At 39.4% G+C, this 14,153-nt stretch overlaps 1 protein-coding gene across 5 annotated transcripts in view; it reads left to right on the top strand.

Moving 5' to 3' along the window:
• The window catches only part of ATP11C (ATPase phospholipid transporting 11C), a 167,102-nt gene that overhangs the window by 123,017 nt on the left and 29,932 nt on the right, over window positions 1-14,153 (top strand). For 4 of the 5 annotated variants that reach the window (XM_036840108.1, XM_036840107.1, XM_036840110.1 and 1 more), the window contains exons 21-23: window positions 695-797; window positions 2,270-2,415; window positions 6,946-7,005. In XM_036840108.1, the coding sequence (XP_036696003.1) occupies window positions 695-797; window positions 2,270-2,415; window positions 6,946-7,005 (309 nt within the window). The remainder of the gene's footprint in view (window positions 1-694; window positions 798-2,269; window positions 2,416-6,945; window positions 7,006-14,153) is intronic. The other variant, XM_036840109.1, reaches the window with a different exon arrangement.

Raw genomic sequence — 14,153 nt, 5'->3', positions numbered from 1 at the left:
ATGAACACAGCATTGAGCTGCACTGTGCCATCGACACATCTTTAAGAGACACTCAGGGAATAATGACAGGCTTTATACACATATCTCGGGCATCTTTCTGCAAAGCTCATCACCTTTAAGGTGCCCCCTTTTGAAATGCAGCTACCTGTATGAGAGATCATATCATATCATATTGGGCACTGGGTGATTTAGTAAAGTTTAGTCGGCAGCTAGATGGAAATAAGGGTTGGCATGCACCGAGGGGAGGTGGGAGTGTCAGCAGGGAGGAGAGAGGGAGAGGTAACCAGAAACATTGTCTTCTCAGTGCCCACTTTTGTCCTGGTGGCCCCATGCATGTTTCCCCAAATCGGCTCTCTGGTCTCCACTTTCTCTCATTCAATACGTGATCTGAAAGGACACAGGAAGCAATGACAAAAGAGGGAAGCGTGCTGACCTCTAATATAGGTATGAGGCATGGTTTATGACAGTTCATACATTCGCAAAACCAGAAACAAGTGGGCGCCGGTATTACATTTTGAAAAGCTGTGTTCTTCTGCCCCTGAGAATTCAAGACTGGTTGTACTTATATGCACAAGCTACCTTTCTGTTTGAAGGCCTCCATTTACAAGTGTGAATGAGGCAAATACCCACAATGTAGTACAATCTCACATTCTGCTTTGACCTTTTCTATACCTCTTTTGTATTTAATGTTTAGATTGTGAGAATGGTGAAGAATTTAAAAGGCAGCCCAATAACACTGTCGATAGGTGATGGTGCCAATGATGTTAGTATGATCTTGGAATCCCATGTGGGCATAGGTAAGAAATATCTAATGAGATGGCAGCTGTAAGGTATCAGTATTGCTTTTAGGTAGAGTGGTCTTATTATTCTAGAGATTGTTTTGGTTGCTCATCTTGAATCCGAATTTGGGAATGATCATTGTTAATCAAAAGAAGGTCCTCATCGGATCATGGAATATGTCCATGCCAAAGTCCTACCCATGGTGGGAATGTAGCAATACCAAGTTGGAGGATATTATTATATTAGCCAAATAAAGTGAATTTCCCAAACCTACTGGCCATGCAGTTGATCATTTAGCTCTCACTTTTGACAGCATGCATGAAACTTGATTGATTTTTCGCTCCTGGCCAGATCGCCTGCTTATGTTGCTGCACTATATCTTTTGAGATCCTTAACTGTTTGGGACTAAGAAACGATAATTGGCTGGCTGATTTTCCACATGGCAATATCTGCATGGCGGTTTGGGCTGTAGTGGTGAATTTACATGTCGGCATGCAACAACAGCTTCTCTAAAACCTGCACCCTTTCCTCCCCTGTCAGGCTGCTGGGAGGCAGTCCTAACACCCCGGCAAGTGGTTTTTTTGGTGGGCAAGAAATAATGGAAATAGTATCTTGGGGATTATTGTACCACAGTTTGGATTCCCAAATTCTTTCCATTTGCAAGTAACCCTATTTAGTGTGGAACTCTAGTTCACCTCATTGGTTATTGACTGTGGAAATGGCCTAAAGCTGCTTGAGCTCATGGAATACCTGGGCTGCTACTCAGCCTTGCAGGACATTTGGTCTTGTCTAAAACGTCCATAGCACATTTGGTCCATGCAAAAGGGCCTTGAAATTTGGTCCTGTCCAAAACCATTTGGCATGGACCAAATATGTTCGTGGACATTTTGGACAGGACCAGATTTCAAAGACCTTTTGGCATGGACCAACTGTCTTATAGTCCAGATGTCTTGACGTTTTGGACAGGACCAAATTTCAAGGATCTTTGGTGTGAACCAACTGTCTTATGAACATTTTGGACAGGAATAAGTGTTTGCCAACCACTACTCAGTATCATTCAGTATAAGGACTTAACCATCTCATTATAACTCTTCAGTTTTGAGCTCTTAGACCATAATCCCCAGGTCTCTGAGTTGCTTTAATATGGCACCTAGTCTGGTGCCATGCATAATTAATCACTTACTAAGTACCTTTAAAATAATTTTCAGATTTAACTTTTTCCTCAGGATAATTTTTGCCTTATAATGATTAAAATAATGATTCTATTAATTATTTTATGTTTTGTTATAAATAGGTAATTGTCAATTAAACATAATTTTACTTTTTATTGGTAAGTCTCAGTGTTGAAAGCACTTTTTGCTTAAGAAAACAAATCTAAACTATTCAACTGAACTATACATGTAAGCAAGTAAAAAATGCGAAAGTAACAAGTCAGGTGGTTACTTATTCTATAAAAATACTCACCCTATAGAGATTTTTCTTTTTTTAGGTATCAAAGGCAAAGAAGGTCGCCAAGCAGCCAGGAATAGTGATTATTCTGTCCCAAAGTTTAAACATTTAAAGAAACTGCTGTTGGCTCACGGACACCTGTATTATGTGAGAATAGCACACCTTGTACAGTATTTCTTCTATAAGGTATGTGATGAAATACTTGTGATTTAACTTATGACTATTTAACCCAGCATTGGCTCAGCTTGGTTGTAGTTTTTTTTTCCTTCTTTTTTCATGTTTCTTTTACTGTCTTAGTACTAAAATTTGTGGTCAGCAAAACAGAGGCAGTCTATTTAACGAATCAGAAACCAGAAATTCCTTTTAATGCAAGAGATTTGAGATGAAAATTTTTAAGTCAGCTTTCTTAAAGTATAGTTTAAATACAGTACAATGTACCCATTAAATGTTTACAGTTCAATTTTGACAAATGTATACATCCATGCGGCTACCACCCGAACCAAATATAGACCATTTCTATCACCCCAGAAAGTTTACTTGTGCTCCTTTCCAGTCTTCTCCACCCCTGCACCAAACAACGACTAATCTGATTTACATTACTCTGTGATATATAGTAACATATATGGCATATAGCATATAAATTTAGATATAATTTATGCAACATACGCATTAGGTTTGCCTGTTTTAGACACGTACCAGAACTTGATCTCCTGTCCTATGTTCTATTCTGTATAGTTTTTTAAAGTTTTTTTCACTTTTTGTTTTGAGATAATTTCATACTTTTTAAAAGTTGCAAAATTAGTGAAATCTCATATACTCTTTGCCCAGCTTTGCCAACTGTTAACACCTTAGATAACCCACAACATAGTTACCAAGATCAGTAAATTGATATTAATTGGCACATTATTAACTAGTCTATATACTGTACTGGAATTTTGCTAATGGTCCCACAGATTTTCTTTTTGTGGTCCATTTCAGGCTCATGCTTGCATTTAAGGATCATGATCTCCTTAGTCTTCTTTAACCTAGGATAGTTCCTGTCTTTTTTGTCCTAATGATCTTAACATGTTTGAAGAGTGCTGGCCAGTTAGTATGTAGAATGTCCCTCAATTTGGGTTTGTCTAATGTTTGCCTATTATTAGACTCAGGTTTTGCATTTGGGCACAATTACCACAGAAGCACTATTGCAACCTGCTGAATGCATCATATCCGGAGGCACATGTTGTCAGTGTGTCTCATGATAATGTCAACTTTGATAAGCTGGTTCAGATGGTGTTCTGAGGGTCTCAAGACCCCTCAGTTTTGCTCTGTGTAGTTTCATCTGAAAAGAGCATTCTCCTGCTAAACTAGATATTTTATTCTATGTTGAAATTCATTACTATCATTGTTCATTCTGTTACTCAGATTGTCACAGATTTGGCGCCTGTTTCCTTTCACCATGTCCCCATCATTTTTAAATTTTTATTTTATTGTGATAACACTTAACATGAGCTCTATGCACTTAACAGATTATTAAGTATGTGATACAGTATTGTTAAGTACAACAGATCTCTAGTACTTACTCGTCTTGCATAACTAAAACTGTATACCCATTGAGTAGCAACTCCCCGTTCCTCCCTCCCCACCCCTTCCCCCTCCCCCGGCCCTAACCTTTTTTGAAGTCTTGTTTATTTTCTGGTACCACATGATGTTCTAGGCTCCTCTTGTATTTTTCCTGTCCCAGTCCTGGATTCAGACTTTTCCTCAAGGATCACTTATTCCTTTCCATTATTCGCAAATGGTATTTAGAAATCAAGATCTGGGCGCTAATTGTGCTCATCGCTACTGAGCTGAAGTTGTTGGGCTGAAATTAAAGGTATCTGTATAAACTCAATACTTGAACTCAGTTTATACAGATACCTTTGATTAAATCCGGCAGCACAAGGTTCATTGGAACCTTTCCCTTTTCCATTTAGTAACTCCTTTCTTCAGTGGTGAGAAACCTGGTTCTCATCCTCATTGTGTTTATTTATTTGCTAACTCCTCAAGTACACTTAAAGTAATTCCAGAATTGCTACTCATACTCCTGTGAGAAACAAATCTGACTAACTTGAGAAATATATTTGTGAGCACTTGTTTTTGTCTTTAGTCTTAGAGAATGTAGTCAAAACACTGTTTCCAAAATTACTTTTTTTTTTCCTTTTCCACCATTTCAGTGTGGTCATGTTATTTATATAGTTAAGGTTTGTGGGGCCTTGGACTCAGTAACTTAACAGCCCCACGTGGGGATGGATGGTTATTCTCTCTTACCTCCCCTTCGTAGGAGAGCCTGTGAAGATTTGCCATACAGATCTGCCTAGCAATCTGATCCTATTCCAGAAGCTTGGTTTCCCTCTTTAAGATTTTGGCCTGCAATTCAAGCAACTGCCACCAGATGGAAGGGATGCTCTGTTAAGAAAAACAAAACAAGCATTAAAATGGCTAATGTTTACTAGTGGTCAGTAATTTACATATCCTGGTTCCCAATTTAGGGGATTATTTATGTAGATGCCCTCTGTCTTCATTAGGATCTCTATGCCCATTATCATCTTAGTTACTGACTTAGCAGTATTCCTTTTTTAGTGCTGCCTTTTGTCCCAAGATGATTTCTAATACCTTTGACCCTCTTTGGCTGCCTTCCTCTTATCTTGCCATTGCATCTTCAGGTTGTTGCCCGCCCCTGGCGTACTGCAGTGACAGGTCTTCCTGCTTTCTATTTCTCCATTCGCTCCTCCTTGCATAATTCAGCCAGGTTAATGTTTAGAAAATACCACTTTTCAACTTGTCCTTCAGAAACTTCACTCTCCATTGTCTTAAGAGTTAGTCTGGCTTTTAAGGCACCCCACAGTCTGACCCTGCCCTACCTTACATGTTTAAAATACATATGGCCTTACCTTGGTTCCTGCTATCACCATATCCTATTCATCTGTAACACCTAGTTCAAAGTCTAACTTCTTTATTCATTCAATCAACAAATATGTTTGAATGTGTTACCATGTGCCAAGCATTGTTTCAGGCGCTTGAGAATTCATGATGGAATAAGACAGGCAAAGTCCCTGTTTTCATGGAACTGTTATTCTAATGGGAGAGTCAGACCTCCCCTTCCCACAAAGCACCCCCTTAATCCACACCAAGCACTGCCTCTTCCAACCTCAGAACACTTCTTTTATATACATAAAGTATGACTCTAGAAAGGCTACCGACAGTATTTTGCATTCTGCCAGAACTGATACATACGCATGAGTGTTGCCCTTCCAGGTGATAACCTTGGGAACTCCGACACTCTGGTGCTGTAGGACTTATTCAAAATACATGTAGCAGTTTTCTGTAGAAATGTCCTCCAGAGCCTTCAGTATATATTTACCTAAATATCCTCAGCTGCGGCAGTTGTTCATACTTTAAGAATCCATTGGATTTTTAAAACGGCCTCAAGTCTCCCAGCCTGGTAAATTAGCTAAGTGAGAATGTGTGAGAGAAGGAAAGAGACTGGTTTTTTGACATGGCTCAAAAATGGGCTATTGGGGACTTCCCTGGTGGTGCAGTGGTTAAGAATCTGCCTACCAATGCAGGGGACACGGGTTCAAGCCCTGGTACGGGAAGATCCCACATGCCGTGGAGCAACTAAGCCCGTGCGCCACAACTACTGAGCCTGCGCTCCAGAGCCCACAAGCCACAACTACTGAGCCCACGTGCCACAACTACTGAAACCTGCACGCCCTAGAGCCTGTGCTCCACAACAAGAGAAGCCACTGCAATGAGAAGCCCGTGCACCGCAACAAAGAGTAGCCCCCACTCGCCATGACTAGAGAAAGCCCGTGCGCAGCAATGAAGACCCAACACAGCCAAAAATAAATAAATATATTTATTTTTTAAAAAAAAAGTAGAGCTATTGAAGGTGCTGCCCTAAGAGAAATCCAGAGACACCATGAACAAGTGACAGCAGCGCTGAAATACAGTCACAGCCTATATTGAAGGACAGCACTCATTTGAAAATGTTAGTTCTGGTGGTTTTGCCTGAAGACGTTAATTTTAGTATTTATCATCTTACCTAGTGGCTTTTACTGCCTTATGAATTCTCAGCTTGTATTTTTTGAATATGTTTGTTTTTAGTGTTCTCCCAGTTAAATGATAAATCCCTTAGAAGTAAGAAGTTTTGTTTTTTGTATCACCCACAGCGTCATCTTTACATATAGTAGGTGATCAATAATAATAGTTAATTGTTTGATGAGGCAGTAACAAAGGCAGTAAAGCATTAGTTGATACTTGTTCGTGTCAATGTACACTATAATAATTTCCTGACTACTTATTGGCATTAATTGACTTTTAAATATAGACTTACAGCTTTATGTCAGTCTACTTTGTGATGATTTTGCAAACCCACTTGGCATTTAAGGTGCAGTACCATTAGGTGTTCATATTATATGAGCTCACTTCTTCCCTAGAAGAATAGCAAGAGGGTCTCATAAAGTAAGTGAGGTCCTCTTCTGCCTTGGTAGGGCAAAAGTTGGTATTAATATGAATGTAATCATTTGTTTTGAATTGTTTCCTTACAACTCTGGAGTAGAAGTTTATTGCATTGTGACATTAGAAGGACTTAGGACTGCCTGTAGACTATCTGGAGTAGAGTTTCCTGTTTTACTTTAGAAAGTTGATCAAGTGAAAAGCAATAACCCTTTTCTTCATTTTTTTTTTTTCCAGAACCTTTGTTTCATTTTGCCACAATTTTTGTACCAGTTCTTCTGTGGATTCTCACAACAGGTTTGTTTCCCTAGGTATTTCTTGTAATGTAGTTTTTTGGTTTGTTTTTTGTTGTTGTTGTTGTTTGTTTAAATTTATTTTATTGAAGTATAGTTGATTTACAAGGTTGTGTTAGTTTCTGGTGTAGAGCAAGGTGATTCAGCAATACATACTTATAATAGTTTCCACAGAAATGTTAGGTTTTTTTTTTAATTTAATTTATTTATTTTTTATACATCAGGTTCTTATTAGTTATCTATTTTATACATATTACTGCATATATGTCAAACCCACTCTCCCAATTCATCCCACCACCACCACCACCCCCTGCGACTTTCCCCCCTTGGTGTCCATACGTTAGTTCTCTACATCTGTGTCTCTATTTCTGCCTTGCAAAGCAGTCCATCCATACCATTTCTCTAGATTCCACATACATGCATTAATATATGATATTTGTTTTTCTCTTTCTGACTTACTTCACTCTGTATGACAGTCTCTAGGTCCATCCACGTCTCTACAAATGACTCATTTCGTTCCTTTTTATGGCTGAGTAATATTCCATTGTATATACGTACCACATCTTCTTTATCCATTTGTCTGTTGATAGGCATTTAGGTTGCTTCCATGACCCGGTTATTGTAAATAGTGCTGCAATGAACATTGGGGTGCATGTGTCTTTTTGAATTATGGTTTTCTCTGGGTATATGCCCAGTACTGGGATTGCTGGGTCATACGGTAATTCTATTTTTAGTTTTTTAAGAAACCTCCATACTGTTCTCCATAGTGGCTGTATCAATGTACATCCCCACCAACAGTGCAAGAGGGTTCCCTTTTCTCCACACCCTCTCTAGCATGTGTTGTTTGTAGATTTTCTGATGATGCCCATTCTAACCGGTATGAGGTGGTACCTGATTATGGTTTTGATTTGCATTTCTCTAATAATTAGTGATGTTGAGCAACTTTTCAAGTGCTTCGTGGCCATCTGTATGTCTTCTTTGGAGAAATGTCTATTTAGGTCTTCTGCCCATTTTTTGGTTGGGTTGTTTGTTTTTTTAATACTGAGCTGCATGAGCTGTTTATGTATTTTGGAGATTAATCCTTTGTCAGTTGATTCGTTTGGAAATATTTTCTCCCATTCTGAGGGTTGTCTTTTCGTCTTGTTTGTAGTTTCCTTTGCTGTGCAAAAGGTTTTAAGTTTCATTAGGTCCCATTTGTTTATTTTTGTTTTTATTTCCATTACTCTAGGAGGTGGATCAAAAAAGATCTTGCTGTGATTTATGTCAAAGAGTGTTCTTCCTATGTTTTCCTCTAAGAGTTTTACAATGTCCGGTCTTACATTTAGATCTCTAATCCATTTTGAGTTTATTTTTGTGTATGGTGTTAGGGAGTGTTCTAGTTTCATTCTTTTACATGTAACTGCCCAGTTTTCCCAGCACCACTTATTGAAGGGACTGTCTTTTCTCCATTGTATATCCTTGCCTCCTTTGTCATAGATTAGTTGACCATAGGTACGTGGGTTTATCTCTGGGCTTTCTATCCTGTTCCATTGATCTATATTTCTATTTCTGTGCCAGTGCCATATTGTCTGAATTACTGTAGCTTTTTTTTTTATAAATTTAATAATTTTTATTTTATTTTTGGCTGTGTTGGGTCCTCGTTGCTGCGCATGGGCTTTCTCTAGTTGTGGTGAGCGGGGGCTACTCTTCGTTGGCAGTGCGCAGGCTTCTCATTGCAGTGGCTTCTCTTATTGTGGAGCACAGGCTCTAGGCGCATGGGCTTCAGTAGTTGTGGCACGTGGGCTCTAGAGCGCAGACTCAGTAGTTGAGGTGCACGGGCTTAGTTTCTCTGTGGCATGGGGGATCTTCCCGGACCAGGGCTCGAACCCGTGTCCCCTGCATTGGCAGGCAGATTCGTAACCACTGCGCCACCAGGGAAGGCCCCGATTACTGTAGCTTTGTAGTATAGTCTGAAGTCAGGGAGTCTGATTCCTCCAGCTCCATTTTTTTCCGTCAAGACTGCTTTGGCTGTTCAGGGTCTTTTGTGTCTCCATACAAATTTTAAGATTTTTTCTTGCAGTTCTGTAGAAAATGCCACTGGTAATTTGATAGGGATTGCATTGGATCTGTAGATTGCTTTGAGTAGTATAGTCATTTTCACAATGTTGATCCTTCCAATCCAAGAACATGATATGTCTCTCCATCTGTTTGTGTCATCTTTGATTTCTTTCATCAGTGTCTTATAGTTTTCTGAGTACAGGTCTTTTAGCTCCTTAGGTAGGTTTCCTCCTCGGTATTTTATTCTTTTTGTTGCAATGGTGAATGGGATTGTTTCCTTAATTTCTCTTTGTGATCTTTCATTCTTAGTGTATAGGAATGCAAGAGATTTCTGTGCATCAATTTTGTATCCTGCAACTTTATGAAGTTCATTGATTGAGCTCTAGTAGTTTTCTGGTGGCATCTTTAGGATTCTCTATGTATAGTATCATGTCATCTGCAAACAGTGACAGTTTTACTTCTTTTCCAATTTGGATTCCTTTTATTTCTTTTTCTTCTCTGATTGCCGTGGCTAGGACTTCCAAAACTGTGTTGAATAATAGTGGCAAGAGTGGACATCCTTGTCTTGTTCCTGATCTTAGAGGAAATGCTTTCAGTTTTTCACCATTGAGAATGATGTTTGCTGTGGGTTCGTTGTATATGGCCTTTATTATGTTGAGGTAGGTTCCCTCTGTGCCCACTTTCTGGAGAGTTTTTATCATAAATGGGTGTTGAATTTTCTCGAAAACTTTTTCTGCATCTACGGAGATGATCATATGGTTTTTATTCTTCAGTTTGTTAATATGGTGTATCACATTGATTGATTTGCATATATTGAAGAATCCTTGCATCCCTGGGATAAATCCCACTTGATCATGGTGTATGATCCTTTTAATGTGTTGTTGGATTCTGTTTGCTAGTATTTTGTTGAGGATTTCTGCATCTATATTCATCAGTGATATTAGTCTGTAATTTTCTTTTTTTGTAGTATCTTTGTCTGGTTTTGGTATCAGGGTGATGGTGGCCTCATAGAATGAGTTTGGGAGTGTTCCTTCCTCTGCAACTTTTTGCAACAGTTTGAGAAGGATGGGTGTTAGCTCTTCTCTAAATATTTGATAGAATTCACCTGTGAAGCCATCTGGTCCTGGACTTTTGTTTGTTGGAAGATTTTTAATCACAGTTTCAATTTCATTACTTGTGATTGGTCTGCTCATATTTTCTATTTCTTACTGCTTCAGTCTTGGAAGGTTATGCCTTTCTAAGAATTTGTCCATTTCTTCCAGGTTGTCCATTTTATTGGCATAGAGTTGCTTGTAGTAGTCTCTCATGATGCTTTGTATTTCTGTGGTGTCCATTGTAACTTCTCCTTTTTCATTTCTAATTTTATTGATTTGAGTCCTCTCCCTCTTTTTCTTGATGAGTCTGGCTAAAGGTTTACCAATTTTGTTTATCTTCTCAAAGAACCAGCTTTCAGTTTTATTGCTCTTTGCTATTGTTTTCTTTGTTTCTATTTCATTTATTTCTGCTCTGATCTTCATGATTTCTTTCCTTCTGCTAACTTTGGGTTTTGTTTGTTCTTCTTTCTCTAGTTCCTTTAGGTGTAAGGTTAGATTGTTTATTTGAGATGTTTCTTGAGGTAGGATTCTACTGCTATAAACTTCCCTCTTAGAACTGCTTTTGCTGCATCCCATAGGTTTTGGATCGTCGTGTTTTCGTTGTCATTTGTCTCTAGGTATTTTTTGATTTCCTCTTTGATTTCTCCGGTGCTCTCTTGGTTATTTAGTAATGTATTGTTTAGCCTCCATGTGTTTGTGTTTTTTTACGTTTTTTTCCCTGTAATTGATTTCTAATCTCATAGCGTTGTGGTCAGAAAAGATGCTTGATATGATTTCAGTTTTCTTAAATTTACTGAAACTTGCTTTGTGAACCAAGATGTGATCTGTCCTGGAGAATGTTCCATGTGCACTTGAAAAGAAAGTGTAATCTGCTGTTTTTGGCTGGAATGTCCTATAAATATCAAATCTATCAGGTCTATTGTGTCATTTAAAAGTTGTGTTTCCTTATTAATTTTCTGTCTGGATGATCTGTCCATTGGTGTAAGTGAGGTGTTAAAGTCCCCCACTATTATTGTGTTACTGTCAATTTCCTCTTTAATAGCTGTTAGCAGTCGCCTTTTGTATTGAGGTGCTCCTGCGTTGGGTACATATATATTTATAATTGTTATATCTTCTTCTTGGATTCATCCCTTGATCATTATGTAGTGTCCTTCCTTGCCTCTTGTAACAGTCTTTATTTTAAAGTCTATTTTAGGGACTTCCCTGGTGGCACAGAGGTTAAGAATCCGCCTGCCAATGCAGGGGACACGGGTTCAAGCCCTGGTCCGGGAAGATCCCGCATGCCGCGGAGCAGCTAAGCCCGTGCGCTACAACTACTGAGCCTGTGCTCTAGAGCCCGCGAGCTACAACTACTGAGCACACTCGCCTAGAGCCCATGCTCTGCAACAAGAGAAGCCACTGCAATGAGAAGCCCGCACACGGCAACAAAGAGTAGCCCCTGCTGTCCGCAACTAAAGAAAGCCTGCGCGCAGCAACGAAGACCCAACACAGCCAAGAATAAAAAATAAATAAATAAATAAATTTTAATTTTAAAAAAGTTAATAAAAAATAAAGTATTTTTTCTGATATGAGTATTGCTACTCCAGCTTTCTTTTGATTTCCATTTTCTTGGAATACCTTTTTCCATCCCCTCACTTTCAGTCTGTATGTGTCCCTAGGTCTGAACTGGGTCTCTTGTAGACAGCATATATATGGGTCTTGTTTTTGTATCCATTCAGCGAGCCTGTGTCTTTTGGTTGGAGCATTTAATCCATTCACATTTAAGGTAATTATCGATATGTATGTTCCTATTACCATTTTCTTAATTGTTACGAGTTTGTTTTTGTAGGTCCTCTTCTTCTCTTGTGTTTCCCACTTATAGAAGTTCCTTTAGCATTTGTTGTAGAGCTGGTTTGGTGGTGCTGAATTCTCCTAGCTTTTGCTTGTCTGTAAAGCTTTTGATTTCTCCATCGAATCTGAATGAGATCCTTGCCGGCTAGAGTAATCTTGGCTGTAGGTTCTTCCCTTTCATCACTTTAAATATATCGTACCACTCCCATCTGGCTTATAGAGTTTCTGCTGAGAAATCAGCTGTTAACGTTATGGGAGTTCCCTTGTATGTTATTTGTCGTTTTTCCCTTGTTGCTTTCAATAATTTTTCTTTGTCTTTAATCTTTGTCAGTTTGGTTACTGTGTGTCTCAGTGTGTTTCTCCTTGGGTTTATTCTGCCTGGGACTCTGCACTTCCTGGAGTTGGGTGGCGATTTCCTTTCCCATGTTAGGGAAGTTTTCAACTATAATCTCTTCAAATATTTTCTTGGGTCCTTTCTCTCTCTCTTCTCCTTCTGGTACCCCTATAATGTGAATGTTGTTACATTTAATGTTGTCCCAGAGGTCTCTTAGGCTGTCTTTCTGTCTTTTCATTCTTTTTTCTTTATTCTGTTCTGCAGCATTGAATTCCACCATTCTGTCTTCCAGGTCACTTATCCGTTCTTCTGCCTCAGTTATTCTGCTGTTGATGCCTTCTAGTGTATTTTTCATTTCAATTATTGTATTGTTCATCTCTGTTTCTTTGTTCTTTAATTCTTCTAGGTCTTTGTTAAAGGTTTCTTGCATCTTCTCGATCTTTGCCTCCATTCTTTTTCCGAGGTCCTGGATCATCTTCACTATCAGTATTCTGAATTGTTTTTCTGGAAGGTTGCCTATCTGCACTTCATTTAGTTGTTTTTCTGGGTTTTTATCTTGTTCCTTCATCTGGTACATAGTCCTCTGCCTTTTCATTTTGTCTGTCTTTCTGTGAATGTGGTTTTCATTCCACAGGCTGCAGAAATGTAGTTCTTCTAGCTTCTGCTGTCTGCCCTCTGGTGGTTGAGGCTATCTAAGAGGCTTGTGCAAGCTTCCTGATGGGAGGGACTGGTGGTGGGTAGAGCTGGGTGTTGCTCTGGTGGGCAGAGCTCAGTAAAACTTTAATCTGCTTGTCTGCTGATGGGTGGGGCTGGGTTCCCTCCCTGTTTGGTTGTTTAGCCTGGGGCGACCCAGCACTGGAGCCTACCAGGCTCTTTGCTCTTTGGTGGGGCTAATGGCGGACTCTGGGAGGGCTCACGCCAAGGAGTGCTTCCCAGAACTTCTGCTGCCAGTGCCCCACGGTGAGCCACAGCCACCCCCCACCTCTTCAGGAGACCCTCCAACACTAGCAGGTAGGTCTGGTTCAGTCTCCTATGGGATCACTGCTCCTTCCCCTGGGTCCTGATGCGCACACTACTTTGTGTGTGCCCTCTAAGAGTGGAGTGTCTGTTTCCCCCAGTCCTGTCAAAGTCCTGCAATCAAATCCCGCTAGCCTTCAAAGTCTGATTCTCTAGGAATTCCTCCTCCCATTGCCAGACCCCCAGGTGGGAAGCCTGACGTGGGGCTCAGAACCTTCACTCCAGTGGGTGGACTTCTTTGGTATAATTGTTCTCCAGTTTGTGAGTCACCCACCCAGCGGTTATGGGATTTGATTTTATTGTGATTGCACCCCTCCTGCCGTCTCATTGCGCTTCTCCTTCGTTTTTGGATGTGGGGTATCTTTTTTTGGTGAGTTCCAGTGTCTTCCTGTTGATGATTGTTCAGCAGTTAGTTGTGATTCCTGTGCTCTTGCAAGAGAGAGTGAGCGCACGTCCTTCCACTTCGCCATCTTGAATCAATCTCTGTAATGTAGTTTATATTTGCTATTAATAAATTACCTTTTATGTATTGGATTGTAGAGATTAGAGAGGTATGCCCAACGTAAAAGGATTTTTTTTCTTAGTTCAACAGCTGATTTTCTTGGCCTGGTTTTTGACAATAGCAAAATTTTATATCTTTGCTTTAGTAATGGTCTTATTGTTATTTTCTTTTTGAAGGTTATTTGGTATGTCCTGTTGGAATTGAGATCCTTTAAAAAGTATTTTTTATTTTTGTCAGTGTATACAATGTTTTCCAATAATCCTAAAATGTTATAGTTTATTATTTCATCAAATAAAATCTCATACCTTTGCATTTTCTGAGGTTGATTCTCTAGAAAA

This window comes from Balaenoptera musculus, chromosome X (genome assembly GCF_009873245.2).
Source record: "Balaenoptera musculus isolate JJ_BM4_2016_0621 chromosome X, mBalMus1.pri.v3, whole genome shotgun sequence".
Lineage (NCBI taxonomy): Eukaryota > Metazoa > Chordata > Mammalia > Artiodactyla > Balaenopteridae > Balaenoptera > Balaenoptera musculus.
The sequence above is the reverse complement of the archived record's forward strand: the minus strand, read 5'-3'. Positions and strand labels throughout refer to the sequence as shown.